The sequence below is a fragment of the Cherax quadricarinatus genome, chromosome 76, assembly GCF_038502225.1.
Source record: "Cherax quadricarinatus isolate ZL_2023a chromosome 76, ASM3850222v1, whole genome shotgun sequence".
NCBI lineage: Eukaryota > Metazoa > Arthropoda > Malacostraca > Decapoda > Parastacidae > Cherax > Cherax quadricarinatus.
Window position 1 is genome coordinate 14,782,370 of NC_091367.1, and position 27,817 is coordinate 14,810,186.

Consider the following 27,817-nt stretch of genomic DNA (forward strand, 5'->3'; position numbering starts at 1 on the left):
GTTCACCAGGACCGGGGTCGTGGTACAGGTCTTAGTCTTGTACTGACCGGTCTCTGGGTCAGCACAAGGTTAGGCAAAAGTAAAATTAACTGTATATTTAATTCTCCGTCTGTGAGCTTTACTAGTAAAAAACGTATATTTTTTTTTCTTTTTTTTCAGTAGTGGGTGGAGCTGGTGGTCAGGGGCTGATACCTCCTCCTCCACTGGTCACAGACCAGCCATACTTCGACTCCAGCATGCTGACCAACCAGACAGCTCACGTGGGCCGCCAGGCAGAACTACACTGCCGGGTGCATTCCATCGGTAACAGAACAGTGAGTACTTGAGCTCTCTTGTATTCTAATTATAATCACTCGGGGCAAACGGAGGATCGAGCCTCCGTCAACATGAAATGCGGTAATGAGCAAGAACTCACCTCATAAGGGTTATATAGAGCCAAGGAAATGAGAGGTAATAATCACAGTCCTTGGTAACATGTATGTGGAGGACCTAGAATGTAACCACATCTAAGCTACAGGTCAATGGTTATGCAAAGTGGACGATATTTTTGTTATTTTGCCCAAAGTTCCTGACGTTCATGGCATCCTCGACTCCATCATCACTCTAGAACAGAGGTTCTTAACCCGAGTTCTATGACCCTTAGGTTAAGCACCTGTGATCTATAAACTTCAGGTTCTTAACCTGTGGTCTGTGTGTGACTTGAAAAAGCCCACTGTGTGGGTGAAACGTTGTCAATAAAGGATCACATTATACTGCATATGTGTTTATATTTCCACTCGTCTGTAAACCACTAACACTATGGCTTCTTGCCAAGCGGACCACAGAAGGATGGAAGACAGTAATAATTTTAATGGTATAAACCTTGGTAATAAATACCGACAAGTTGATTTAGAAAGACACGTAAGGAAACACTATGATATATTAGAAAACGTTTCGGTCCTGGGACCTTGATCACTTCTAACATACAGAGGTAGAAAGACATTATATATATAAGCGAAGAGTGAGGTGTGAGTGACGCATTGTGACCTGAAGAATGTAATGTTGGGATGAGGACGGGTAGACGATGAAATCATGTGACTCCTGTGTTGTTGGGTTGGTGGTGCTTAGGTATCATGTATGCTAATGTTTTTGAAATATTGTGATATGTTAGAAGTGATCAAGGTCCCAGGACCGAAACGTTTTCTAATAAATATGTCATAGTGTTTGCTTACGTGTCTTTCTAAACCAATAATTTTAATAAATTGATTTTATATTTATGAGTCTTATTTTATAACGGATTTTTTTTCCTTCTCCATAATAAGTTTAATGGTCATAAACTACATTAATGACATGTTTGTAGCTCATATATTAACCCTGGGATAAAGAGTCATAAAAATTTTTGATAATTAGATAAAGAGATATAGTTCCGTACTAGGCTATTTAATATTTTTTAAATGTGTTAGCTAATTTCATTGGAGCATTTTCTCTGCAACAAATGTGTCAGGTTATCCAACAACAATGAAAGGAAATGTGATGGTTCTTATTTCAACATGAGTTCACATGCTTCACAAGATACCGTCTTCAACTTCCACAGTGCGTTATTTGTGCCGAGGTGTTAACAAATGGCTCAGTGAAGCCAGTAACACTCAAGCTTCATCAACTAGACTTGACTTAAGAAATCGTAATGACACGATTGCAAATAAACCATACCCCCGGCCGGGATTGAACCCGCGGTCATAGAGTCTCAAAACTCCAGCCCGTCGCGTTAGCCACTAGACCAGCTAGCCACAATAAGATTCATCCAACTAGGTATATTTCTACACCATAGGAAAGTTAGCACAGGCACCTCTGTGACCACAAATGCAAGTTTTTACAGACGAATCTCCATGTTGACGGCAGTGAAGGGACTTGAGCTAGAGTTCGTCACGGCCACGCTAGCTGGAGATTCGTCTGTAAAAACTTGCATTTGTGGTCACAGAGGTGCCTGTGCTAACTTTCCTATGGTGTAGAAATATACCTAGTTGGATGAATCTTATTGTGGCTAGCTGGTCTAGTGGCTAGCGCGACGGGCTGGAGTTTTGAGACTCTATGACCGCGGGTTCAATCCCGGCCGGGGGTATGGTTCATCAACTAGATTTGACTTTTTTTTCTGCCGACGAAACAAAAGTACTGATGATCTTGCAATGCTTGTATCCCGATGTTATATCTTCGAAATTGGTCATCCTGTGTTATTTAACTATTGTAAGAGAATATGTTCATCACTTAATATTATAGCGCGAAAGTCCCCGTTTATAGCTAAAATAGAGACTTTCGGCGTTATATTATTATATGTTAATATATGAAAAATACCATGGTATTATCGCTATTATCACTATTTTGTTACTATCACTATTATTTTATTATTATTAGGTAGGATTTCTTGTGTATATAGAGTAGAGTTTAAGTCTCGGAACCATCCGGTGAATTGTTCAATTGTTTATGTCCGGCTGACTGACGTTGGGTCAGGTGATCCAACCTGACGACACGTCAACAGACTGGCAAGTAGTTAGTCTGCTCCCAGCTCTAGCCCTGACAACTGATCGTATATTGGCTCTTACGGTGTACAGTTGAATGGTTTTGAGAATTGGACTATAGAGCTGACTCACTTTGTTCCTCATTGCTTTGAAAGACTCTTTTGATATTTATATTCTTGGTCAGTTCAGTAATCCATAGAGATACTTTACGGCCAGATTCAAAGGTCTTGTTAAATCTTGTACCTTTTGTATTTTGAGTTTACAGTCTTGTTAAGACAAAGACGTAAATGTTATTGAAGACTGAATTACAGGAAGAATAATTGAACTTCCTTATTAATGTGACATTTCCATGATTTTGAACTAAATGTATATGGTAAATTTATTGTACAAAGTATTAAGTTACATTAACTACAAAGAGAAGATAAAGTATTGTATTTAAATACTTTAATAAATTTGAATATTATTCTATGGAGTTTCCCAGTTGAAATTATTTCCCCTAGACTCTAAAATACCTATAACTCGGATCCAAAAATCTTGTTGCATAAGAAATAAATGGTAACAGGCCACATTCTGAAGTTCTTTAAAAAATTTCTTATTCGCAACACCCGATCAGTATTTATCCAAAACGTTAGAGAGAAAAATTCCATCCCTGTATAGTCTCAGTGCACGAGTGATGGTGAGGCGCTTGCTTCCCAGACTCTTCCTCAGGGCTTCTCCATGGTGGTGCAAACTACCATGAGGATTGTGGACTATATCATAGGGAGTGCTCTGAACACAAGACTTTAAAAAAAAAAAACTGTGCCATGATGTGGATTCAGCTCATGAGAAACTTTTGTTTTGTATACAAGTTCGTTGGTTTTTCCAAAGGTAACATGGCACATGTTCAGGAATTACGGGAACTACTGAGCACAATCATGGAAGCTCATGGGAAAGTTTATCCTCAAGTTAATAAACAATGATAATTCTGTGCTATTTCTTGCTTGCCTTACGAATATTTCGGTCCCCTCAAGGAAGGTTCCTTGATGTTGGTGAGGGGCTCTTGATTTAGGGAATTAGATCTGTGCTCCAGTTCCCCGAATTAAGCCTGAATGCCTTCCACATCCCCCCCCCCCAGGCGCTGTATAATCCTCCGGGTTTAGCGCTTCCCCCTTGATTATAATAATAATTATGAATATTTCGAGGACTTCATGAATTGCATCTGTAACTTCAAGGAAAAAAGAAGACACTAACTACAGTGATTGTGTGCCGTCTTTCACTGCAAAGTTTTAATCACTGAACTTGTGGCTTAGCGCTTCTTTTTGATTATAATAATAATTTAATCACTGAAGCTCTCGGTGCTAATGCGGCTGAACACCTTTTGCAAGACAATATCAAAGAGAATCAACAATTCTTGCTGGAAGAGTTCAAGTATTACTTCCCTGAAATACAGGTTGATACTGCAACCATGACCTTTAAACGAAGAGCTTTCAAATGTTTGGCAAGTGATTTACCTGACGAGATTAGGAAAGATTTCTTGGACCTCATCAGTGTAACACCAAGAAGTTTACAGAAGAACTTGGCGTATTTTGAGTGAAAACATACAATGTTTACTGCAAAATTCGTCTTGGTTCGTAAACTGTGGAATCATTTCCTGAACACACCTCTGTGAGTCTGTGTTCTCTACACTACTAGCAATGAGGATGCAACATGGGATTAAAGTTAGATGTTGAATTTGACATTCGATAAACCTTTTCCACCACTCCACTAAGTATGTGAACTCTAGTGACTAAGAAACTGTTAAATCCATCATTCTCTTTCACCCTGGCTCTCTATTTTCATTCCTAATTTGTTTCCCTTACCTTCCTTCCATCTTTTCCTCACCCACATTTCCTCTCCCTACATTCCCTTTTCATCTCAACACACCCTTTTGTCTATCATTCTCCTTCCTTCTTTCCTAACCCTTCCCCCTCCCCCACTTTTCTTCTTTTTCCCCTGACACCCCCCACTTCTCTTTCCATTCTTCTCACTCTCGCCATTTCTTCTTCTCCAAGAGACGAAAACGGTTATTGCTTTAGTTCAGTTTTATTTGAAGACGTTGATAAAGACATATTTCAACCTATTGTTTAGGGGTGTTGTTCATATTGTAAGATTTCAGAGTAAAATTTCCTCTGGAATGAGGTCTGGAATCTAGTCCTGGGATCAGTGTCCTCCTTTAAGTGGTTCACAAATAAAGTAAAAAAAAAATTACTGCGCAAGAGCTAACTGTTAAATTTATACTAGAAGAAAAAAAATGAAAAACTTTCTTTTCCAGATTAAGTTCTACACATATGTAAAAAAAAAGTCTTTTTTAATGTGTGCCGAAAAACTACACACGAAAAATGATCTTTTACACGTATAGCTGGAAAAAAAAATGCAAGCTTTTCTATTCTGAGAATCTGAAGTGACCAAAATAAAAAAAAAAAAGCTGAAGTGTTTTCAATGAAATTACCTTGTGTTTGAATTGTTTATTTTTCCAACCAGTTGATGATATCCCATGCCATTTTTTACCATTACACTTCCAATGCCACCATGAAGTCAAGATGAAAAGAGGTGTAGTCATAAGCATCTTCCTCAAAACTTTCAGAATCTGAGGCTCACAGATCTTCGAGGGGAAATGCGTGTACATCCCTCATGCTTTTAATTTACCGCAGTTTCCACCTCACACTTTCTACGAGAGTACAGGAAGCGAGCTACGCATATATTCTACAAAATGAGCACCATCAGAAGTAGAGACGCTAGTGTATACATCTTTTTGTCAGTCAGCAATGTGGCATCTAACGTGGCTAAACTATTTAACAAACATGTCAAAATAAGAAACTCTTCATTGTTGCAGAAGCATAAGAAAGAATCTTCGACCAGCACTGCAATATACATAATATCGTATGGAGGATGCGATAAACAGTACATAAGGTAGACTACTAGGACTTCGAAAATTAAAATTTACGAACACGGATACACCTACAACCGGGTTGCAGGTGTAAACAACACTGGTTTAACTGTGGACACCTGATGAAGCATAATGAGGCCAGATTATAGTCTTCTGTGAACCCGACATACAGACGCGATAATTGCTGGACGCTGCCTTAATCACCACCACATACACACTCCAACAAAGGTCTGGGAGCGCCAGTGTTTCCAGACTTTTAGCTAACATGTTATTAGCCACATCAGAATCGGCCGTCACGTGATATCCACTGACTGTAATCTGCCTCACCTTCCTCGTCTCACCCTCGCTGCTGGTCACCTGTCTCCCGCCAACGCACAACACCCTGATTTACCTTGCGAAATATTTCTTTTAACTAATGTCAGGAGCTAAACAAAGGTGTCTATCCACAACTAATCTGCGTCACCAGATCACTTAGTTTTACAGGCTGAAAAAAAAGAGATATAAGAAGCATATATTAGGTCATAGAAGGATACTACAGAAGTGATAAAGACTTCTTAGTACTTACAACAAGAATAACAAGAGGACATAGTCGTAAACTGAAGAAAATGGGGTCAAATGGATGCTAGGAATTTTTCTTCGGAGAGCTGTTGCCCAATGAGATGATTTAAAAGAAAACTAAGCTGTACTACTGCCATTAGAAATTTAAATAAAATTTCATGAATACATAATTGAAGATATGACACCACGAGCTTATCTGTGCTTTTGTTCCTAGAAATATTTAAATATAAAATAGGTGGGCGATAACACATACACCCACAAAAAAAGAAGAAACGCACATAGTCACATACACATACTTTTACATACACAAACTCATCCACACACACACACACGCAAGGGGGGGGGGGTCGACTGAGGTAAACAGAGAGAGACTGATGGACTCTGAGCCAAAGTCAACACTGTTCTAACTTACACTAAGATTTCCGCTCCAAGGCTCGTCTGTGAGCTTCTTCTCGTTTAGCCTCGGGTTCAACGAGTGCTCAACGCCGTCTCCAGATTCTCTAGGGTTCGGCTGGGATACCTCTGGCATGTTTACCTTGATCCTGCCTTGCTTAATGGGAAATTTTGATACGGTTCTACCGAGTTATATTTTGATGTTCTGCTTTTTGTAATGCGTGTGTGTGTTTTGCGTGTGTTTTGCGTGTGTTGTGTGTGTGTACTCACCTATTTGTACTCACCTATTTGTGATTGCAGGGGTCGAGTCCTAGCTCCTGGCCCCGCCTCTTCACCGGTTGCTACTAGGCCCTCTCTCTCCCCGCTCCATGAGCTTTATCAAACCTCGTCTTAAAACTGTGTATGGTTCCTGCCTCCACTACGTCATTTTCTAGGCTATTCCACTGCCTTACAACTCTATGACTGAAGAAATACTTCCTACTATCTCTCTGACTCATTTGTGTCTTCAACTTCCAATTGTGGCCTCTTGTTTCTGTGTCCCCTCCCTGGAACATCCTGTCTTTGTCCACCTTGTCTATTCCACGCAGTATTTTATATGTCGTTATCATGTCTCCCCTGACCCTCCTGTCCTCCAGTGTGGTCAGGCCGATTTCCCTTAATCTTTCTTCATAGGACATTCCCCTTAGCTCTGGAACTAACCTTGTCGCAAACCTTTGTACTTTCTCTAGTTTCTTGACGTGCTTTATCAAGTGCGGGTTCCAAACAGGTGCTGCATACTCCAGTATGGGCCTGACATACACGGTGTACAGTGTCTTGAATGATTCCTTACTAAGGTATCGGAATGCTGTTCTCAGGTTTGCCAGGCGCCCATATGCTGCAGCAGTTATCTGATTGATGTGTGCTTCCGGAGACATGCTCGGTGTTATACTCACCCCAAGATCTTTCTCCTTGAGTGAGGTTTGCAGTCTTTGGCCACCTAGCCTATACTCTGTCTGTGGTCTTCTGTGCCCCTCCCCCATCTTCATGACTTTGCATTTGGCAGGATTAAATTCGAGAAGCCATTTGCTGGACCAGGTGTCCAGTCTGTCCAGGTCTCTTTGAAGTCCTGCCTGGTCCTCATCAGATTTAATTCTCCTCATTAAGTTCACATCATCTGCAAACAGGGACACTTCTGAGTCTAACCCTTCCGTCATGTCGTTCACATATACCAAAAATAGCACTGGTCCTAGGACCGACCCCTGTGGGACCCCGCTCGTCACAGGTGCCCACTGTGATACATCATTACGTACCATGACTCGTTGTTGCCTCCCTGTCAGGTATTCTCTGATCCATTGCAGTGCCCTTCCTGTTATATGCGCCTGATGCTCTAGCTTCTACACTAATCTCTTGTGAGGAACTGTGTCAAAGGCCTTCTTGCAGTCCAAGAAGATGCAATCAACCCACCCCTCTCTCTTGTCTTACTTCTGTTATTTTATCATAAAACTCCAGAAGGTTTGTGACACAGGATTTGCCTTCCGTGAATCCGTGCTGGTTGGCGTTTATACTCCTGTTCCGTTCCAGGTGCTCCACCACTCTCCTCCTGATAATCTTCTCCATAATTTTGCATACTATACACGTCAATGACACAGGTCTATAGTTTAGTGCCTCTTTTCTGTCTCCTTTTTTAAAAATGGGAACTACATTTGCCGTCTTCCATACCTCAGGTAGTTGCCCAGTTTCCAGGGATGTGTTGAAGATTGTGGTAAGTGGCACGCACAACATATCTGCTCCCTCTCTAAGGACCCACGGGGAGATGTTGTCTGGTCCCATTGCCTTTGAGGTATCGATGTCCCTTAGCAGTTTCTTCACCTCCTCATCTGTATGTACGTCGTCCAACACTTGTTGGTGTATTCCTTGCTGGTGTCCCCATCTGGTCTGTCCCCCCAGAGTCCTTCCTGTCTCTACTGTAAATACTTCCTTAAATCTCGTGTTGAGCTCCTCACATACCTCTTGATCGTCTCTTGTGAGTTCTCCACCTTCTTTCCTCAGCCTTATCACCTGGTCCTTGACTGTTGTCTTCCTCCTAATGTGGCTATACAGCAGTTTCGGGTCAGATTTGACTTTCGATGCTATGTCGTTTCCATACTGTCGCTGGGCCTCCCTCCTTATCTGTGCATACTCGTTTCTGGCTCTTCTACTAATCTCCTTGTTTTCCTGGGTCCTATGCCTCCTGTACCTTTTCCATTCTCTGTTGCACTTAGTTTTTGCCTCCCTACACCTTCGGGTAAACCAAGGACTCGTTTTGGTCTTCCTATTATTTCCGTTTCCCTTGGGAACAAAACTTTCCTCTGCCTCCTTGCACTTTGTTGCCACATATTCCATCATCTCGTTTACTGATTTTCCTACCATTTCTCTGTCCCACTGAACCTCCTGCAGGAAGTTTCTCATACCTGTGTAGTCCCCCCTTTTATAGTTTGGCCTGTCCCCTTCAGTTCCTGTTACCTTCTCCACTTGTAACTCTACTATATAGTCAAAACTCAGAACCACATGATCGCTAGCTCCAAGGGGCCTCTCATAAGTGATGTCCTCAATGTCTGAACTGCTCAGGGTGAACACAAGATCCAGTCTCGCTGGCTCATCCTCGCCTCTCTCTCTGGTTGTGTCCCTGACATGTTGATGCATGAGGTTTTCAAGTACCACATCCATCATCTTGGCTCTCCATGTTTCGGGACCCCCATGTGGCTCCAGGTTTTCCCAGTCGATCTCCCTGTGGTTGAAATCGCCCATTACCAGTAACTTTGCTCTGCTCGAGTGAGCTCTTCTTGCCACCTCAGCCAGTGTGTCCACCATCACCCTGTTGTTTTCTTCGTACTCCTCTCTTGGCCTCCTGCAGTTCTGTGGTGGGTTATACATCACTCCAATGACTACTTTATGTTCTCCGGACTGAATTGTACCTACAATGTAGTCTCTTTCTCCAAGAGCTCTGGTGGCCTGGTGGTTAACGCTCTCGCTTCACACGGTGAGGGCCTGGGTTCGATTCCCAGCCAGAGTAGAAACATTGGACGTGTTTCTTTCCACCTGTTGTCTATGTTCCCCATCAGTAAAATGGGGTACCTGGGTGTTAGTCGACTGGTGTGGGTCGCATCCTGGGACAATGACCTAAGGAGGCCTGGTCACAGACCGGGCCGCGGGGGCGTTGACCCCCGGAACTCTCTCCAGATAAACTCCAGATAATCATGTCCATGCCTTCCATTTCCTCAAATCCCCATCGGTGTTTTATGAGCAGTGCAACCCCTCCTCCCCCTCTACTCCTTCTATCTTTCCTCAGGATCTGATATCCTGTTGGGAAGATTGTGTCTGTTATTGTCTCAGCGAGTTTTGTTTCTGTGACTGCTATGATGTGTGTGCGTGTGTGTGTGTGTGTGTGTGTGTGTGTGTGTGTGTGTGTGTGTGTGTGTGTGTGTGTGTGTGTGTGTGTGAGTGCGTGCGTGTGTACTCGCATAATTGTACTCACCTAATTGTGGTTGCAGGGGTCGAGACTCAGCTCCTGGCCCCGCCTCTGCACTGAGTTCTGCTAGGTCCTCTCTCTCCCTGCTCCATGAGCTTTATCATACCTCATCTTAAAGCTATGTATAGTTCCTGCCTCCACTACCTCACTTGCTAGACTATTCCACTTCCTGACTACTCTATGACTGAAGAAATCCTAACATCCCTTTGACTCATCTGGGTCTTCAACTATCAATTGTGACCCCTTGTTTCTGTGTCCCATCTCTGGAACATCCTGTCTCTGTCCACCTTGTCTATTCCACGCAGTATTTTGTATGTTATCATGTCTTCCCTAACCCTCCTGTCCTCCAGTGTCGTCAGGCCGATTTCCCTTAACCTTTCTTCGTAGGACATGCCCCTTAGCTCTGGAACTAACTTTGTCGCAAACCTGTGTGTGTGTGTGTGTGTGTGTGTGCGCCCGCGCGCGCGCATATACTTACACCAGGAAGATCATGCAGCCTCATCTCCGAGAAAAACAAGCAGAAGACACATAAACCAGAACATCATAACCCTATTACGCCTGTACATAAACCTTCCATATCGAAATACGACAGCAACGCTGGAGCTCTAAACTCAGGTCTAGGACCATCCTGGCAACACGAGGACCGCATTAAGTAAACATTTTCTGCGGCCAGCACCACAATAAACACTAGCGAGAAGGCCCACTGTCCCAGCGTGTTCGAATAAAGATTCCTGCGAAATGTTTTACGAGGGGCCAGAAGGCGGTGCAATGTTTGGTGGAGGTGAACGATGATACTCAACTAGGAAGCTGGTCGTCATCTTATGTTGTAAAGATTATTGTTTATATTTTTTTAATTCGTGTGAGTCTTAGAGAGAGAGAGAGAGAGAGAGAGCGAGAGAGAGAGAGAGCGAGAGAGAGAGATGGCTCCAACTTCATCCTGTTCCCTACTTGTATGTCTCATAACAATAAAAATGCTTTCAAATGAGCTGATGTAGGTAACAGCTCTTAGCTTGCCAATAAAGTTAGGAATCCTTAACCTGTAATATAGCTGTCAATAAAGCTAGGGATCCTTAACCTTGTCAAACCCTGTGTAAAAAAAAAAAAAAAAAAAAAAGATAGAGAGAGCGAGAGAGAGAGCGAGAGAGAGCGAGAGAGAGAGAGCGAGAGAGAGCGAGAGAGAGAGCGAGAGAGAGAGAGAGAGCGAGAGAGAGAGCGAGAGAGAGAGCGAGAGAGATCCACTTCGAGGACAGCGTGAAGCAAGTTTCTATACCACAAGACGAGCAGAAAGCAGCAACTTCACTCTGGCTGTACCCTTCTCCAGAACATCACTTCATCTGAGATCATTTATCCCCAGGATGACTCGAGTATGGAACACATTCGTACAGCATTATGATGTCAACTAGATAAAGTCAGTTGATCAGATGAAAATGTTAGCCCACAGATGGCTCCAACTTCATCCTGTTCCCTACTTGTATGTCTCATAACAATAAAAATGCTTTCAAATGAGCTGATGTAGGTAACAGCTCTTAGCTTGCTAATAAAGTTAGGAATCCTTAACCTGTAAATAGCTTGTCAATAAAGCTAGGGATCCTTAACCTTGTCAAACCCTGTGTAAAAGAGAGAGAGAGAGAGAGAGAGAGAGAGAGAGAGAGAGAGAGAGAGAGAGAGAGAGAGAGAGAGAGAGAGAAATTAATCATTAGACACTTTTTGTGTCCAGTGATTAATTAATTAGCGAGGATTTATAGAATAAGACCGGGAAATATAACGAAAGCTAAATGACACGTTTTTACAACCCTTTACAGCATTAATTTCTGCACGATCTAAGCTAAAACTTAAATGTTATCTCAGTTTTGATTAGGTTAGACTTGATCAGGCTTGGGTAGGCTAGGTTAACTTGTGTTAGGCTAATTTATGACGCTATTTTACCGCAAATAAGCAAGTGAACGAGAAGGGTAAGTTTGGCAGAGGGGATGACATCGTTGTCGCTTAAAAAATTGGAAAACCAACGTTTGTGGTGTTTACCGGAGAACATTGCTAATGTAAACAAACATAATACATCTATGTATATTTAGTATATTAATAATAAATATAAGAAATAACGTAATATATAAGCATAAGAAACAAACATAAGATATATATATATATATATATATATATATATATATATATATATATATATATATATATATATATATATATATATATATATATATAATGTCGTGCCGAATAGGCAGAATTTGCGATCTTGGATTAAATAGCAACGTTCATCTTGCCATATAGGACAAGTGAAAATTTGTGTATGCAATAATTTCGCCATAATCATTCTGAACCTAACGAAAAAAATATTTTTCACTGTGTTTGTTTAGTATTAAATTACTGTAAACAAATCTAAAATATATTTAGTTGGGTTAGGCTAAAATAAATTGTTCTTGTTATAATAAGGTTAGGTAAGTTTTCTAAGATTCTTTTGGTGCAAAATTAAAAATTTTTACATTAACATTAATGAAAAAAATATATCTTTAAACGTATAAGAGAAAATTTTAGAACGGACTTAATTTTAAATGAGTTCTTGCTAAGTGACCAGTTTTACATATTCGGCACGACATGTATATACACACACACATTACACACACACACACAGACAGTGAAGAGGCGGGGGCCAGGAGCTATGAATCGACCCCTGCAACCACAACTCGGTGAGTACAACCAGGTAGTGCACACACACACACGCGCGCACACACACACACACACACACACACACACACACACACACAGCCACAGAGTAGTCAGGAAGTGGAATAGTTTGGGAAGCGATGTAGTAGAGGCAGGGTCCATACATAGCTTTAAGCAGAGGTATGATAAAGCTCAAGGTTCAGGGAGAGTGACCTAGTAGCGATCAGTGAAGAGGCGGGGCCAGGAGCTTGGACTCGACCCCTGCAACCTCAACTAGGTTAGTACACACACACACACACACACACACACACACACACACACGAGTACTGGACATACAACGGGAGAACAGGTAAACTACTGATTGACCTGCATACCTCGAAAGCAATGGGACGAGACAACATTTCTCTTTAATCTCAGAGAGGAAACAGAGGAGCTGTGTGAACCACTATTTACCATCATTGACAAGTTAAGTGAAACGGAACATCTGCCAGAGTTCTGGAAAATAGCGAAAGTGACCTCAATAGTTAAAACAAGTCGGACTTGTTGCATTAAACTACAGGACAGTGTCACTAACATGCGCAATGTTTAAGGTTATGGAGAAGACAATCACGAGAAGAGCAGTGGAACACTTGGAAAGGAGTGGATTCATAAACAACAATCAGCAAGGCATTAAAGATGAAAAATCTTGTCTCACAAATCTGCTAGAGTTCTATGACAAAGTAATGAAATTAGGCGCGAGAGAGACGGAGAGCCAGTTCGCAAATATATGGACTGTAAGATGTCGTTTGATACAATAATGCACAAGAGACATGAATAAAGGCTAGAGAGTAAGGCAGCGGTAACTGGAAAAGCTGGAAGTGCTGGAATGGGTAAGTGTGATGAGAGGGGTTCTAGAGGGGTCAGTACTGGGCTCAGTACTGTTTCTTACTTACATAAAAAAATATGACAGAAGAAATAGTAAGATATATCCCTCTTCGCAGATGATACGAAACTTAAGAGAGGAATGGAAAGGAGGAAACCAGGGAAGACGGCAAACAAATCTGGACAATTTGACGACTGGCGAGACAAGTGACTACTAGAATTTAAGCCCCCGCAAATACAAAGTTAAGAAAACTGGGGAGCTTTAAAGCCGATTGGGAACATAGGTGCAGGCTTGGGGGACAAATACTGTAAACATCCCCAAAACAGAAGTAACTCGGGGTGAGCGAATTTCAGAGCATATCGGCTGAGGCGAACAACAGAGGACGCAGAAATTGCGAGACTTTCAAATGTAAGAATAGCTTTCAGTAAATTCAACTAGGAGTCACTCACGACACTATATATGGTATATATCAAGCCCAGTCTTAAAGAATAAAGCACCAGTATGGAACTCACTTCAGGAAAATGTGCACAGGTTTTTAGTAACTAATTAAGTTTATTCAGGTATACACAAATATAGTTACATAGATTATCATACATAACAGCATATGTATAGAGAACCTAGGATAACCCAGTCAGAGTGACTTATTTCCGAATGAGGACACTAGTTTAAAGGACCCCAATGGAAGTCACTCTGTCTGACTTTTAACTAGACTAGTCCCAGAGCGAAGAGATACAAGGTATGAGGAGAGGCTAGAGGAGTCAAACCTGATGACAGAAAATGAAAGAAGGACCAGGAGGGACATAATTACGACGTACAACACACTGAGGGACAGAGTGGACATGACAAGTATTACAACCCAGGAGTCCCAAAGGCCTGTTATCCTGGGTGTAAAGGGAGCAAAATAAACACAGCAGAAAAACTTTTGACTTACATTATCCTTCACCAATTTAGAACAAAAGTATGTACACTATATACACTATGTACAGTGATAGGTATTAGTGAACTCCATGGTAAGCAAGACAGAATAGAAGCCACTAGAGAGCAGACCGTGCTTCAACCAGCTCTAGAATGGTAATGACAAGGGCAGACAGGCGAGTGGTACCCACATCACCTCTACGATTGCCAAAACCATCTTCTCATTGGCTGGAACCTGGGTACTGGTTGAACGACGGGGCCCCATCATCAGCCCTTAGTCCCTGGTTCGCTGGTTGGGGGAGACAGCCTGTAAATGAGGGTGAGTACATGCGCCGAATAAAGGTTACGTACTCTTCGCATGCCACAACGAGTGTACTCGAAACCGGTCTCATGTGCACAAAAAACACAGCTGGAAGTTAAAAAGACAGATGAGTCACAACGATGTTAGGATATACTTTTTTTTCCAATGAAGTCATCAGGAAGTGGAACGAACTAGACAACGAAATAGTTGAGACAGGATCCTAAAAAAAAAAAAATATGATAGAGCTCACGTAGCCTAGTAGTGATTCCAGTAGTGATCAGAGGAGGGGCGGGATCAAGAGCCGAGACTCAACCCCTGTAATCAGAAATACTGGAGTACACGCTCGGGCGCTCATATACACGCACACACACGCACACACACACGCACACACACGCACACGCACACACACACACACACACACACACACACACACACAGGCATTACAAAATTAAAGGAGAACATCAAAATATAACTCAATAGAACCGTCTCAAAATTTCCCATTAAGCAAGGCAGGATCAAGGTAAACATGCCGGAGGTATCCCGGCCGAGCCCTAGACAGTCTGGAGACGGCGTTGAGCACTCGTTGAACCCGAGGCTAAACGAGAAGAAGCTCACAGACGAGTCTTGGAGCGGAAATCTTAGTGTAAGTTAGAACAGTGTTGACTTTGGCTCAGAGTCTATCAGTCTCTCTCTGTTTACCTCAGTCGAACCCCCTTGTGTGTGCGTGTGTGTGTGTGTGTGTGTGTGTGTGTGTGTGTGTGTGTGTGTGTGTGTGTGTGTGTGTGTGTGTGTGTGTGTGTGTGTGTGCGCGCGCGCGGCTTGCGCACCTTCGTTTCTATTTTTATAAGTACAGCTACAGCAGCAGAACTTAGTTCGTGGTGTTATATCTAATTATTTATTCATCACAAAATTTTATTAAAATATTCAATAGCTGTTGCACTTATTACTTCCCCTTTAAATCATTCTATTAGTCAACAGCTCCTCGAAAATAAAAATCCTAGTGGCTTCATCTTATTCTTATTGTAGGTACTAAAATATCATCATCTATTTTTTAGTGTCGTTTCTGACCTAATATGGGTTTAAAAGATCTGGTGACGCAGATTAGCTGTGGATAGACACCTTTGTTTAGCTTAGGATATTTATTACCAGAAATATTTTGCCAGGATAAATATTTCGCAAGGTAAAATAGGGTTTTATGTGGTGGAGGGAGACAGGTGATCAGCAACGAGGGTGAAACGAGGAAGGTGAGGCAGATAACAGTAGTGGATATCACGTGACGGCCGATTCTGATGTGGCTAATAACATGCTGGCTAAAACTCTGAAAACACTGAGGCACCCGGACCTTATGATAATAATAATCTTTATTTCTACAAGTACATATACAAGGTATATAGGCCTAGTTGACATCATTGACTTACTACTATAGAAAGCCCCTGGTTATGCAGGGCATTTCGGGCTAATTAGGTTAGTTTTGTACCCAGGATGCGACCCACACCACTCGGAAAACACCCAAGTACCTATTTTTACTGACAGGTGAACATGGACAGGAGGTGTCTTAAGGAAACACGCCCTAACGTTCCACCCGTACCGTGGATGGGACCACGAACCACGACGTATGAGCTGAGTGCGCTACCACTGGAAATATGGGACAGCCATTGTTGGATTGTCTATGCTGGTGATTAAGGGAGCCTTCAGCAACTATAATGTCTGTTTGTCTGGTTCACGGAAGACTAATCTGGCTTCATTGTACTTGATCAGGTGTCTACAGTTGCTCATGTGCTGAACACGAACGTTGTTGTGGTCAACCCGGCTGTGTTTGTGAATTTTAATGTCGATAGGTCTAGTAGTGTCCCCCACGTACATTTTATCGTATCCTTCACACAGTATTGTGTGAAAAATGATATGGTGATACCATACGTGACTCCTGCCACTATATGCACTCGTTCCTAGTTATTAGGACTGAAGAAGCCACTCGGGGCGAAACGTTTCCTGTAATAAATGTCCTGAAATGCACACAAGTATTATGAGTACTCCAGCGCTGGTCGATGATTTTTATGCTTCTGCAACAAGTTTTTGATTTTGATTTGTCATTAAATATTTTAACCACATTAGATGCCACTTTGCTGAATGGTAAAATGACGTATCTGCTAGTTATTTTTACTGTTATGTTGGCACGCTTCATGCGCTCTTCCTAGTGTCGCATTGCCTCTACGGGTTTCCTGCTAATATAATAATAATAATAATAATAATAATAATAATAATAATAATAATAATAATAATAATATTAATAATTGACTAAAGTGTGAGGGGTGGGGTTGGGTTTGACTGGTGTCATGGGTAAGGGAGTAAATTCTTGGCTAACTTTGGGTAAGGGTGGTTTTGATAAGGACAGCCTTGTATAGCCCAGTAGGCCTTCTGCAGTGTTCCTCCATTCTTATGTTCTTATGAATTTTAGTACAGTGGAAGCAAACTGAATGAACCCTCATTTCTCCTCTTAAAATCTGTGAACTGGAGATTCTGAAAGCTTTGATGAAGATGCTTATGACTGCACCTCTTTTCATCTCGACTTCGAAGTGGGAGTAGAAGCGTAATGCTAAAAAGAACATGTGATACCAACAAGCAGATGGAAAAAGATAAAATGCAAAATCTAGGATGTTTTATAGGAAATATTTCGGTCCTGGGACCCCGTCACTCCAAAACTCAGAACCTAAACGTTTCCAATTAAACGTCCTAGTGTTTGTACTCTGCGTCTTTTTCCAGCTAGAAGTTTAATAGATCAGTTTTTGTTGCAGGTTTTCAGGGAACCTTAATAGAGAATGTGTTCTCACTGTGTGAAGAAGTATATTAAAAAAAATTAGTTATTTGAATCTTGTTTTAGTTTGAATTCAACAGAAAATGGTGTAAAATACCGACAAGTTAATGAATAAAACATATGCAGTAGTTAGGTATCTATATTAATAAAACTTTTCACCTACACAGTAGGCTTCTTCAGTCAAATACAGAGGCAGCGAGTGTAGTAGTGAAATTAAGATAATGTAATCAGTCCATCAACCTGGATTTATTACATCATGATTATATCTTCTTCATTTCACTATGTAGTCGAGGACAACAAGCAAGTCGAGAACTCTGGGCAAAATAACAAAGATATAATTCGATTATCACAACCATTCGATCGAATTATGATTTATAACGAAGGTGCGGCTGAATTCCAGGTCCATCTTATATATGAAAATGTAAAGTAAAAGGGCACATATTGTCGGTAATTCTGCCAACATTATTATATATGAAAATTAAAAATAAGAAACATATCCGACATCTGGGTATATTTACTTGTAGACGTTTCGCCATCCAGTGGCTTTATCAATGCATTATTTTCTGTATAAACATATCGGTCGTTTCCCACCGAGGCAGGGTGACCCGAAAAAGAAGAAACACTTTCGTTATCACTCACCCCATCACTGTTTTGCCAAAGACATACGCACACTACAGTTCAAAAATTGCAACATATCTCTACTCTTCCTTCAGAAAGCAGACACTACTTTCCACCTCCAGGGCTCAAGTCCGGCTAACTGGTTTCCCTGAATCCCTTCATGTATCTTAGCTTACACTCCAACAGCACGTCGTCACAAAAAAACATTTGTCTCCACTCGCTCCTAATACGCTCACGCACGCTTGCTGGAAGTCTAAGCCCCTCACATCACAAAAACCTCCTTTACCTCCTCCCTCCAACCTTTCCTAGAACGACCCGCTTCCCCGCCTTCATTCCACTATAGATTTACACGCCCTCCAAGTCATTTAATTTCGCCCCACCCTCTCTTAAATGTCCGAACCTTTCCAACAACCTCTCCTCAGCCCTCTGGATAATATATACATGGATACGAAAACTGTAGAAATGTATACAGCAGATAGTGTAAAATAAGGTAATCAGTTCCTCAGCCGAAGCAGGTGAAGAACACTGTAGTCTTGAAGAATCTAAACATTGTCACTTATATACTGGAGTGAGGACGTACAGCAGAGGTAGTGAATGCCACTGATATACAACCTCCATGTACATGTTGGCTAGCACCGCGCAAGGTAGTGAACCAATAACCTACCCGAATATTTGCTTGCATATGTTACTATCCAAGCTGAAGCAGTCAGAACGAACGCAAAGCTCGATTCGGTCAAGAAAATCACCTGAAGTGGAAGCCATTCTGTAGTCACAGTAATCACTCAGCATAAGAGGTCGATGGTTTAGTCCACTGGTATTTTAGCGAAGAAGACCGTAAGATCAAAGCTCGCAAACTTATCACTAAGGTCGATTATTATCATTATTATTATTATTATTGTTATCAAGGGGGAAGCGCTAAACCTGTAGGATTTTACAGCGCCTGGAGGGGGGGAAGTGGAAGGTATTCAGGTTTAATTCAGGGAACTGGAGAACAGATCCAATTCCCTAGATCAAGAGCCCCTCACCAGTATCAAGGAACCTTCCTTGAGGGGTCACTAAGGTCGAGCTTCTGGTCATAAAAATGCTGCATGCGCGGTGAACTAATTGTCCCCAGAGGTACTGACAAATGTTCTGCACGAACATCCGTCGGCTTATGTCTGTGTGATGGGCCTTGAAGTGGGTGTTTGGTATGAATTGCTGCTGGAGAAGGGCTCTTGATTACAAGAAATGGAGTTATATCCCCATTCCTTGGATCAAACCTGATTACCTCTCATTCCTTTGGTGCATTGTGACCCTTATGAGGCGAGCTCTTCCCCACTGTTTCCTTTCAAGAGGATATAAATCAAATTTTCCATCGGGACTCAGACGATATTCAATAATGACAAAATTCAGTTCTTCTGTTCTACCTGTTGGACGGACTTAACCCAAGAAAAGGTCCCCCAGACCCCGAAAAGCTCCCCAGGCCCCAGAAAAGCTCCCCAGGCCCCAGAAAAGCTCCCCAGGCCCCAGAAAAGCTCCCCAGGCCCCAGAAAAGCTCCCCAGGCCCCAGAAAAGCTCTCCAGGCCCCAGAAAAGCTCCACAGGCCCCAGAAAAGCTCCACAGGCCCCAGAAAAGCTCCCCAGGCCCCAGAAAAGCTCCCCAGGCCCCAGAAAAGCTCCCCAGGCCTCAGAAAAGGTTTAAGTGCTAGATGTGGGAAGCAGAATGATACGCTCTAAAAAAGGCGGTAGAGATGCTGCGTATCACGTTATTTGTACTGTCATGTTTACGCACTTACAGAAAGACAACTGTATGAATAATAATGAACGCTTCTCTTAAGAACCTCTGTTACCTTAACTGAAGAAGGCCGATTTGGAAATTATAATAATAATAATAATAATACGGAACCCCTCTTGATTTCTGGCTGAAATAATTGCAATTATTCCCTCCCCCCCCAAAAAAAAAAAAAAAAATAAAAGTACATAAATAACCCGCACAAAGAAGAAAGGCGCTTACGACGTTTCGGTGTGATTTTGTAAATGGTCCAAATCGGACCGAAACATCGTCGTAAGCTCCTCTCTTCCTTGTGCGGGTTATTTGTGCATCGTTCCAGTCACGGTATTGTGCCTTTTTTTGTTAAAAAATTGAAAGCTTTAGCATTAAGCTGGTGTAGGCTCGACCCTCTGTCTACTAAGCGCGCTAAACACACATATGTTACCTATGTGTAACCGCCCAGTTTTCCCTGACTACGTACGTACCCTTCAAGGGGGAATGGGGAAGTTTCTCTTGATTTCAAGGTTCTGAATCAAGAAATGCTTCTGCCTTCCCTTTCTGCCTTGAAAAATTGTGATTACCTTCCACTCCAGAGCGTTGATTTCCAGCGATAATCATAATATAATAATTAAAATATAATTAAAATATAATCAATAATTAATAACAGTAATAAAAATAATAAAGATAATTTAATAATAATAATAATAATAGGGAGTGTGGAATGGTCCCTGCATGGCAGAGACCATGGCAGGGACCACGGCAGGGACCATGGCAGAGACCATGGCAGGGACCACGGCAGGGGCCATGGCAGAGACCATGGCAGGGACCATGGCAGGAACCATGGCAGAGACCACGGCAGGGACCATGGCAGAGACCATGGCAGGGACCATGGCAGAGACCATGGCAGGGACCATGGCAGGGACCATGGCAGAGACCATGGCAGGGACCATGGCAGGGACCATGGCAGAGACCATGGCAGAGACCATGGCAGGGACCACGGCAGGGACCATGGCAGAGACCATGGCAGGGACCACGGCAGGGACCATGGCAGAGACCATGGCAGGGACCATGGCAGAGACCATGGCAGGGACCATGGCAGGGACCATGGCAGGGACCATGGCAGAGAACATGGCAGAGACCACGGCAGGGACCATGGCAGAGACCATGGCAGGGACCATGGCAGAGACCATGGCAGGGACCACGGCAGGGACCATGGCAGAGACCATGGCAGGGACCATGGCAGAGACCATGGCAGGGACCATGGCAGGGACCATGGCAGAGACCATGGCAGGGACCACGGCAGGGACCATGGCAGAGACCATGGCAGAGACCATGGCAGGGACCATGGCAGAGACCATGGCAGGGACCACGGCAGAGACCATGGCAGGGACCATGGCAGGGACCATGGCAGAGACCATGGCAGGGACCACGGCAGGGACCATGGCAGGGACCATGGCAGGGACCACGGCAGGGACCATGGCAGGGACCATGGCAGAGACCATGGCAGGGACCATGGCAGAGACCATGGCAGGGACCATGGCAGGGACCATGGCAGAGACCATGGCAGGGACCACGGCAGGGACCATGGCAGGGACCATGGCAGAGACCATGGCAGGGATCATGGCAGAGACCATGGCAGGGACCATGGCAGGGACCATGGCAGAGACCATGGCAGGGACCACGGCAGGGACCATGGCAGAGACCATGGCAGGGACCATGGCAGGGACCATGGCAGAGACCATGGCAGGGACCACGGCAGGGACCACGGCAGGGACCATGGCAGGGACCATGGCAGGGACCATGGCAGAGACCATGGCAGGGACCACGGCAGGGACCACGGCAGGGACCATGGCAGAGACCATGGCAGGGTGGTTTTGTTCATGAACACGAGGAGTGGAAATCTACTTTTTTTTATTGGAGACGGAAGGTGTGTAATTGGGAAGAGATGAGGAGTGCATGGGAGACTGATGGTGGTGATGGTGGTGGTAGTGGTTGTTGTGGTTATAATGATAGATGGTGACGAAAAGTTGCTGTGGTGATTGGTAGCAGCAGTGGTGGTGATGATGGTGGCAATGCTGATGATGGTAGCAGTGGTGGTTGTGGTGGTGGTTATAGTGATAGTGGCGAAAAGTTGCTGTGGTAGCAGTGGTGGTGGTTGTGGTGGTGGTTGTGGTGGTTGTGGTGGTGGTGGTGGAAGACGATCTCCAGCAGTGATGGTGCTCGAGTCAAACGAATTATTTCTCCAGAAGGTTGAAGGAGGTCTCCTCACTCCTTCTTGATCTCAGCTCAAGAGAGGAAGCTCCTCTAAGCCCCACATGCGGCTCTTCCAGAATTCCGGAGATATTAGGGAAGGAGGTGACATTCCATGACTCATGGAAAAGGCTCTGAAGGAAGTCTTCTCAGAATCTTTCAAGGAGACAGAGTAAGGAGCCTGTATTATGAGAGTCTGTGGTGTGGGGCTGAGGGTTTGAAAGCGGGAAGAGTTCTTGGATAAAAAAAAGGGGGGGGGGAGTTTTTCATGGTTCTGAAGAAAGGAAATGCCAAGAATAATTCCATGATCCAGAAGAAAAAGATGAATTTAAGACGATAATCCAACAAGAAAGTTCCAAGAAGTTCCAAAATACAAGAGGATTAAGCGTTTGAGCGCAACGAGAAACGTTTTAGAAGAGATAATCTTTGTTAACTTTGCGTGTCGCTCTTTAAGGAGCTTCAGCAGTTCAACCACTGACTTCATAAACCCTTATTTTGAACGATTAAAAAAACAAAGTGTAAGTAAAAATTTTATCCTCACACAGAATTTTTCATCCAGGATTGTGTTTAAGAAATTAAGTGTTCAGGACGGTAATGAATTATTCCAGTATCAAATTCCATATATCAAGAAAAATCAATTTTAAGATCAATATCGTAGCACCTGCTGTTAGGCTGAAAGACTAATTACCTCATCTTCAACCTCTTCAGGTTTCTGTTTTTGTCCCTTTTGTGCACTGGTAAAGCCACTGGTTGGCGATACGTCTACAAAATAAGATACCCAGTTATGGCCCATGTGTCTAATTCTTCACTTTAAGATCAATGCCAAAAATCAGTGCAGTTGAATCCAAAAGTCAGAATGAAAGGGACTATCTTATTTACAGGGAAAAGAAAGTCAAGATTCCTGCCTAGAGAGGTTAAGGAAGTTATATATTCAAGGGAAAAAAGTAACTGCAGAGTCGAGGAGGAAGGGGATTAGTTCCATCAACCACAGAGGAAAAAAAACAAGAGATGGGCGTTTTGGAAAATGCTTTGGACCTTGAAATGCATTTTGTGATCTCTGGTCACCACAGAAAGCGTTTTACAAGGGCTTTGGACCATCATGTGGTGGCTGCCTCCATGCTGGTCAAGGGCTCTTGACCGAAGAACTGGAGCTGGTCTCCTTTAGACAAAATCTGATTGCCTCTCATTTCCCAGGTGTAAGCTTATTTAGAGCGTTAGCTTCACAGTAAACGTCTTACAAAGGTGTTAGTCTCTACAGTAAGCGTTTCACGAAAGCTTCAGCCTTTATAGTAAACATTTAAAAAGGGCTCTAACCTTCCCAGTAAAAATTTTACACAAGCTTTAGTCTCGCGACTAAGCATTTTACAAATGTTAGGTACCAGGAGCTTTGTCAAGCCGTAACGGCTTCACAAAGCTCCTGGAGAGCGAAACGTTGCCACAATAAAATGTCACATTAGTTGCACTTGTGTCCTTTTACCTAACATTGTCGGTAATTTTACCAACATTATTACAATTTCACAAAGGCTTTAGCCTCCACAATAAGGGTCTACAACATAAAATCATCAGTGGAGATTTGCTTGACAAATGAGACAATGTAAATCTGTTTCGTATATTGTGTGCCTCAGCAGTGAGCAGGAAAAAGTTCCTCATGCGCTGAGAAGAGAGGAGAGAGAATTAGGGCTGAAATATTCTTATTCCCCAGACTTACTGTGGCTCAGTAATGTGAGAAGCGTAACGCTATACGTGGCTCTGTGATGCCTCCGCCTCTATGACGCATGTGACTAACCGCATATGGCTTATACATAGCACTGAAAAATGCTGAGAAATTAGCAATATAAGATTGCCAAGAGGCGCTTGTTTAAAACTGAATAATACAATATGTATGTCCTTAAATGTCCAAAGAATAAAATACACATCATTACGCACCTTGCTACCTAAATGTCATAAAGAATATATAGCGGCATATATCTAGATACATTAAGAGTAGGCATAGGAATATACATTGATACATATCCAGCTTTATAAATGACAGGAGTTGTAAAGGAAAACGGTCGCAACTGCAAGAGAAACATTGACTTTGCTTTATAATAACACTACTACTATTTACACTACTACAACTACTGTTTACACTATTACAACTATTGCAAGCACTACCGTTGCTGTATAACAGCTGATACTTCAAAATAAACTAAACTGAGAACAGAGAAGGCTGTTGAAACACTATGCATTGCAGAGTGGAGTAGAAAGAGCTTACTGAATATATATGCAGGGTACACAGCAACAATATTCCCACTCCAACTCTCTGTAGAAAGTCATGGGAAATAGAAATTGTATATAAACGAGGAAAAACTGGGTGAAAAAAATAGAAAAAAAGCAGTTACAGCTTTCAAGGTTAATGGATTTTAATGTGTGTATATTGCTGGGATGTTTGAGCTGAGAAAGAAACACTGAGATCGTTGATAGTTGGTCGCATGAAATCAGTAAGATCGTCTATAGTTGGTCACATGGAATCACAGTGAGATCATCGATACTTGGTCACATGGAATCACAGTGAGATCGTCGATACTTGGTCACATGGAATCACAATGAGATCGTCGATAGTTGGTCACATGGAATCACAGTGACATCACAGATGTTTCGTAATGAAGTCACACTCAGATCACAGATGAGTGACCACATGGAAGCACACTGGGATCATAGATGTTTACCCACCGGGAGTCACACAGGACCACACATATTTAACCACTGGAAGTTAAACTGGTACCACAGATGTTTAACCACTGGGAGTCACATTGGTACCACAGATGTTTAATTACTGGGAGTCACACTAGTACCACAGATGTTTAACCACAGGGAGTCACACTGGGAACCACAGATGTTTAACCACAGGAAGTCGCACTGGGAACCACAGATGTTTAACCACAGGGAGTCACACTTGTACCACAGATGTTTAACCACAGGGATTCACACTGGTACCACAGATATTTAACCACATGAAGTCACACTGGTATCACAGGTAACAGTACTCATACCGTCGTTTCAATCATTATTAATTTATATGAAACACTAAACCCGTGTGGGTTATTCAACGCGTGGAACAGTGGAGGCTCGAGTCTCCGTCCGGTAATCCCAAGTGAGAAATTAACCTCGCATCCAGACTTCCCTTTTCGCTAATTATTTCAATAACTGAGAGTGGACAGCAAATATTTGCCTAAATATCTTCTCTGTCGACAATCCATTTTGTCAGTGTATATATGCAAAGTCGATCATTCATCTGTCTATCAGTGTCTATCTGTTGAATAAGTTATAGACAGGGAATGAACTGCCATTCAGTATTTCCACTCTATTGAATTTTGATATTTACATATTGACAGGGGAAGAGGGGTGAAGCTATGTCAGGCTGACTCTCGTCTCCAAGGGCTCTTGATCCCGGTAACTGTATGACCCTTCCGGGCTTAGCGTTCCCCTCCCACACACATCCTCAGTATCAGTCGTATCCTCAGGTATATCAATTTGATCCTGCATAGGAGGTGCCTTGAGATAGACGAAGGGCTCTTGATTTAAGAATTAAAGCCACCTTCCCCTTCCTTGAATCAGGTCTTTTTACCTCTTATTCCTCAGGCACTTTATCACATAAGAACATAAGAAGGAACACTGCAGCAGGCCCACTGGCCCACGCGAATCAGGTCCATCCCCCCCCCCAGGATGAGCCCAATGACCAACCTAGTCAGGTCACTTCCACTTAAGGAAGAAGCACGGTATCAGACCTAGTAGTACAAGCTAGTCAGGTCAAACTCACACCCACCCACACCCACTCATGTATTTATCTAACCTATTTTTAAAACTACACAACGTTTTAGCCTCTATAACTGTACTCGGGAGTTTGTTCCACTCATCCAAATCTCTATAACCAAACCAGTGCTTTCCTATATCCTTCCTGAATCTGAATTTTTTCAACTTGAAACCATTGCTGCGAGTTCTGTCTTGGCTGGAAATTTTCAGCATGCTATTTACATCCCCTTTATTTATTCCCGTTTTACATTTATACACCTCGATCATATCCCCCCTAATTCTACGCCTTTCGAGAGAGTGCAGATTCAGGGCCCTCAGTCTATCCTCACAGGGAAGATTTCTGATACATGGGATCATCTTTGTCATCCTCCTCTGTATGTTTTCCAGAGCATTTATATCCATTCTGTAATACGGTGACCAGAACTGAGCAGCATAGTCTAAATGAGGCCTAACCAAGGATATATAGAGTTGAAGAACAACCTGGGGACTTCTATTATTTATACTTCTAGATATGAAGCCAAGGATTCTGTTAGCTTTATTGCGAACACTAATGCACTGTTGTCTTGGTTTTAGATTACTACTAACCAGAACTCCTAAATCCTTTTCGCAATCAGTAGTGTTAAGATCTATATTATTTAGTTTATATGTGGCATGGTTATTTTCCTGTCAAACATTTAGAACTTTGCATTTGTCTACATTAAACTGCATCTGCCACTTCTCCGACCATTACATTTGTCTATTCAGATCATCCTGGAGTGCTCTAATGTGTTCATTAGAATGAATTGGACGGCTTATTTTGGTGTCATCAGCAAATTTGCTTATGTCGCTATTTATTCCCTCATCTACGTCGTTTATGTAAATTGTGAACAACAACAGGCCCAACACTGACCCCTGAGGAACACCGCTTGTGACGTGCCCCCATTCTGATTTCTCCCAATTTATGCAAACTCTCTGCTGCCTATTTGTCGGCCATGCCTCTACCCAGGAAAAAATTTCTCCTATTCCGTGTGCCTTAAGTTTCAATAGCCTCTGATGTGGAACTCTATTGAAAGTCTTACTGAAGCTCATATACATAATATCATATTCATTACCATGATCTACCTCCTCAAACACCTTAGTGAAAAAAAATAGTAAATTCGTAAGACAGGAACGCCCCTTTGTAAAACGGTGTTGAGATTCATTAATCAATTTATGCCTGTCAAGATGGCTATGAATTGCTTCGGCAATTATTGATTCCATAAATTTTCCTACTATGGAGGTAAGGCTTATTGGTCTATAGTTCGAAGCTAAGGGCCTGTCACCTGCCTTGTAAATAGGTATTACATTTGCCATTTTTCCCTTATCAGGCATTATGCCAGTTAGTAGTGATATGTTGAAAAGATTAGCCAAAGGTTCCTCTTCACATTCCTTTAACACCCTTGCAAACAGTTCATCAGGGCCTGGGGATTCGTTAGGTTTTAAATCCTCTATTTGTCTGAGGACCATGTCACTAGTTACTGCAATCGTGCATAGTTTATTATCGTCCTGTTTTACATAATCTATTATTTCAGGAATTTCGCTAGTATTTTCCTGGGTAAATGCTGAGAGGAAGTAGGTATTGAAAATTTCACGCATATCCTTATCACTGTCAGTGATCTGACAAAAGTTACTCTTAAGTGGGCCTATCTTGTCTCTAATCTTACTTCTGTATACCTGAAAGAAACCTTTTGGGTTAGTCTTCAAATCTCTTGCGACCTTAGAACCATAATCCCTTTTTGCTTTTCTTATTCCTTTTTATATTTCTCTCTTTAATTGAATATATTGATTTCTTAGCTGCCCATCCCCTCTTTTGATACGCCTATATATGCCTCTCTTTTGACTAATGAGAAGTTTTAATCTATTGTTCATCCATTTGGGATCATTTTTGTTAGGTCTAATTTCCCTACTCGGAACAAAAGTTGTCTGGGCAGCTAGAACTATGCTCTGAAAAGCGTCATATTGGCAACCAAGATCACCTACCTGACCCATAGT

General features: G+C 42.5%; 1 protein-coding gene across 3 annotated transcripts in view; it reads left to right on the forward strand.

Annotated features, from left to right (window-relative positions):
* Positions 1-27,817, forward strand: part of LOC128703636 (zwei Ig domain protein zig-8) — a 154,622-nt gene that overhangs the window by 84,340 nt on the left and 42,465 nt on the right. For 2 of the 3 annotated variants that reach the window (XM_053798380.2, XM_053798378.2), the window contains exon 2: positions 160-314. In XM_053798380.2, the coding sequence (XP_053654355.2) occupies positions 160-314 (155 nt within the window). The remainder of the gene's footprint in view (positions 1-159; positions 315-27,817) is intronic. The other variant, XM_053798379.2, reaches the window with a different exon arrangement.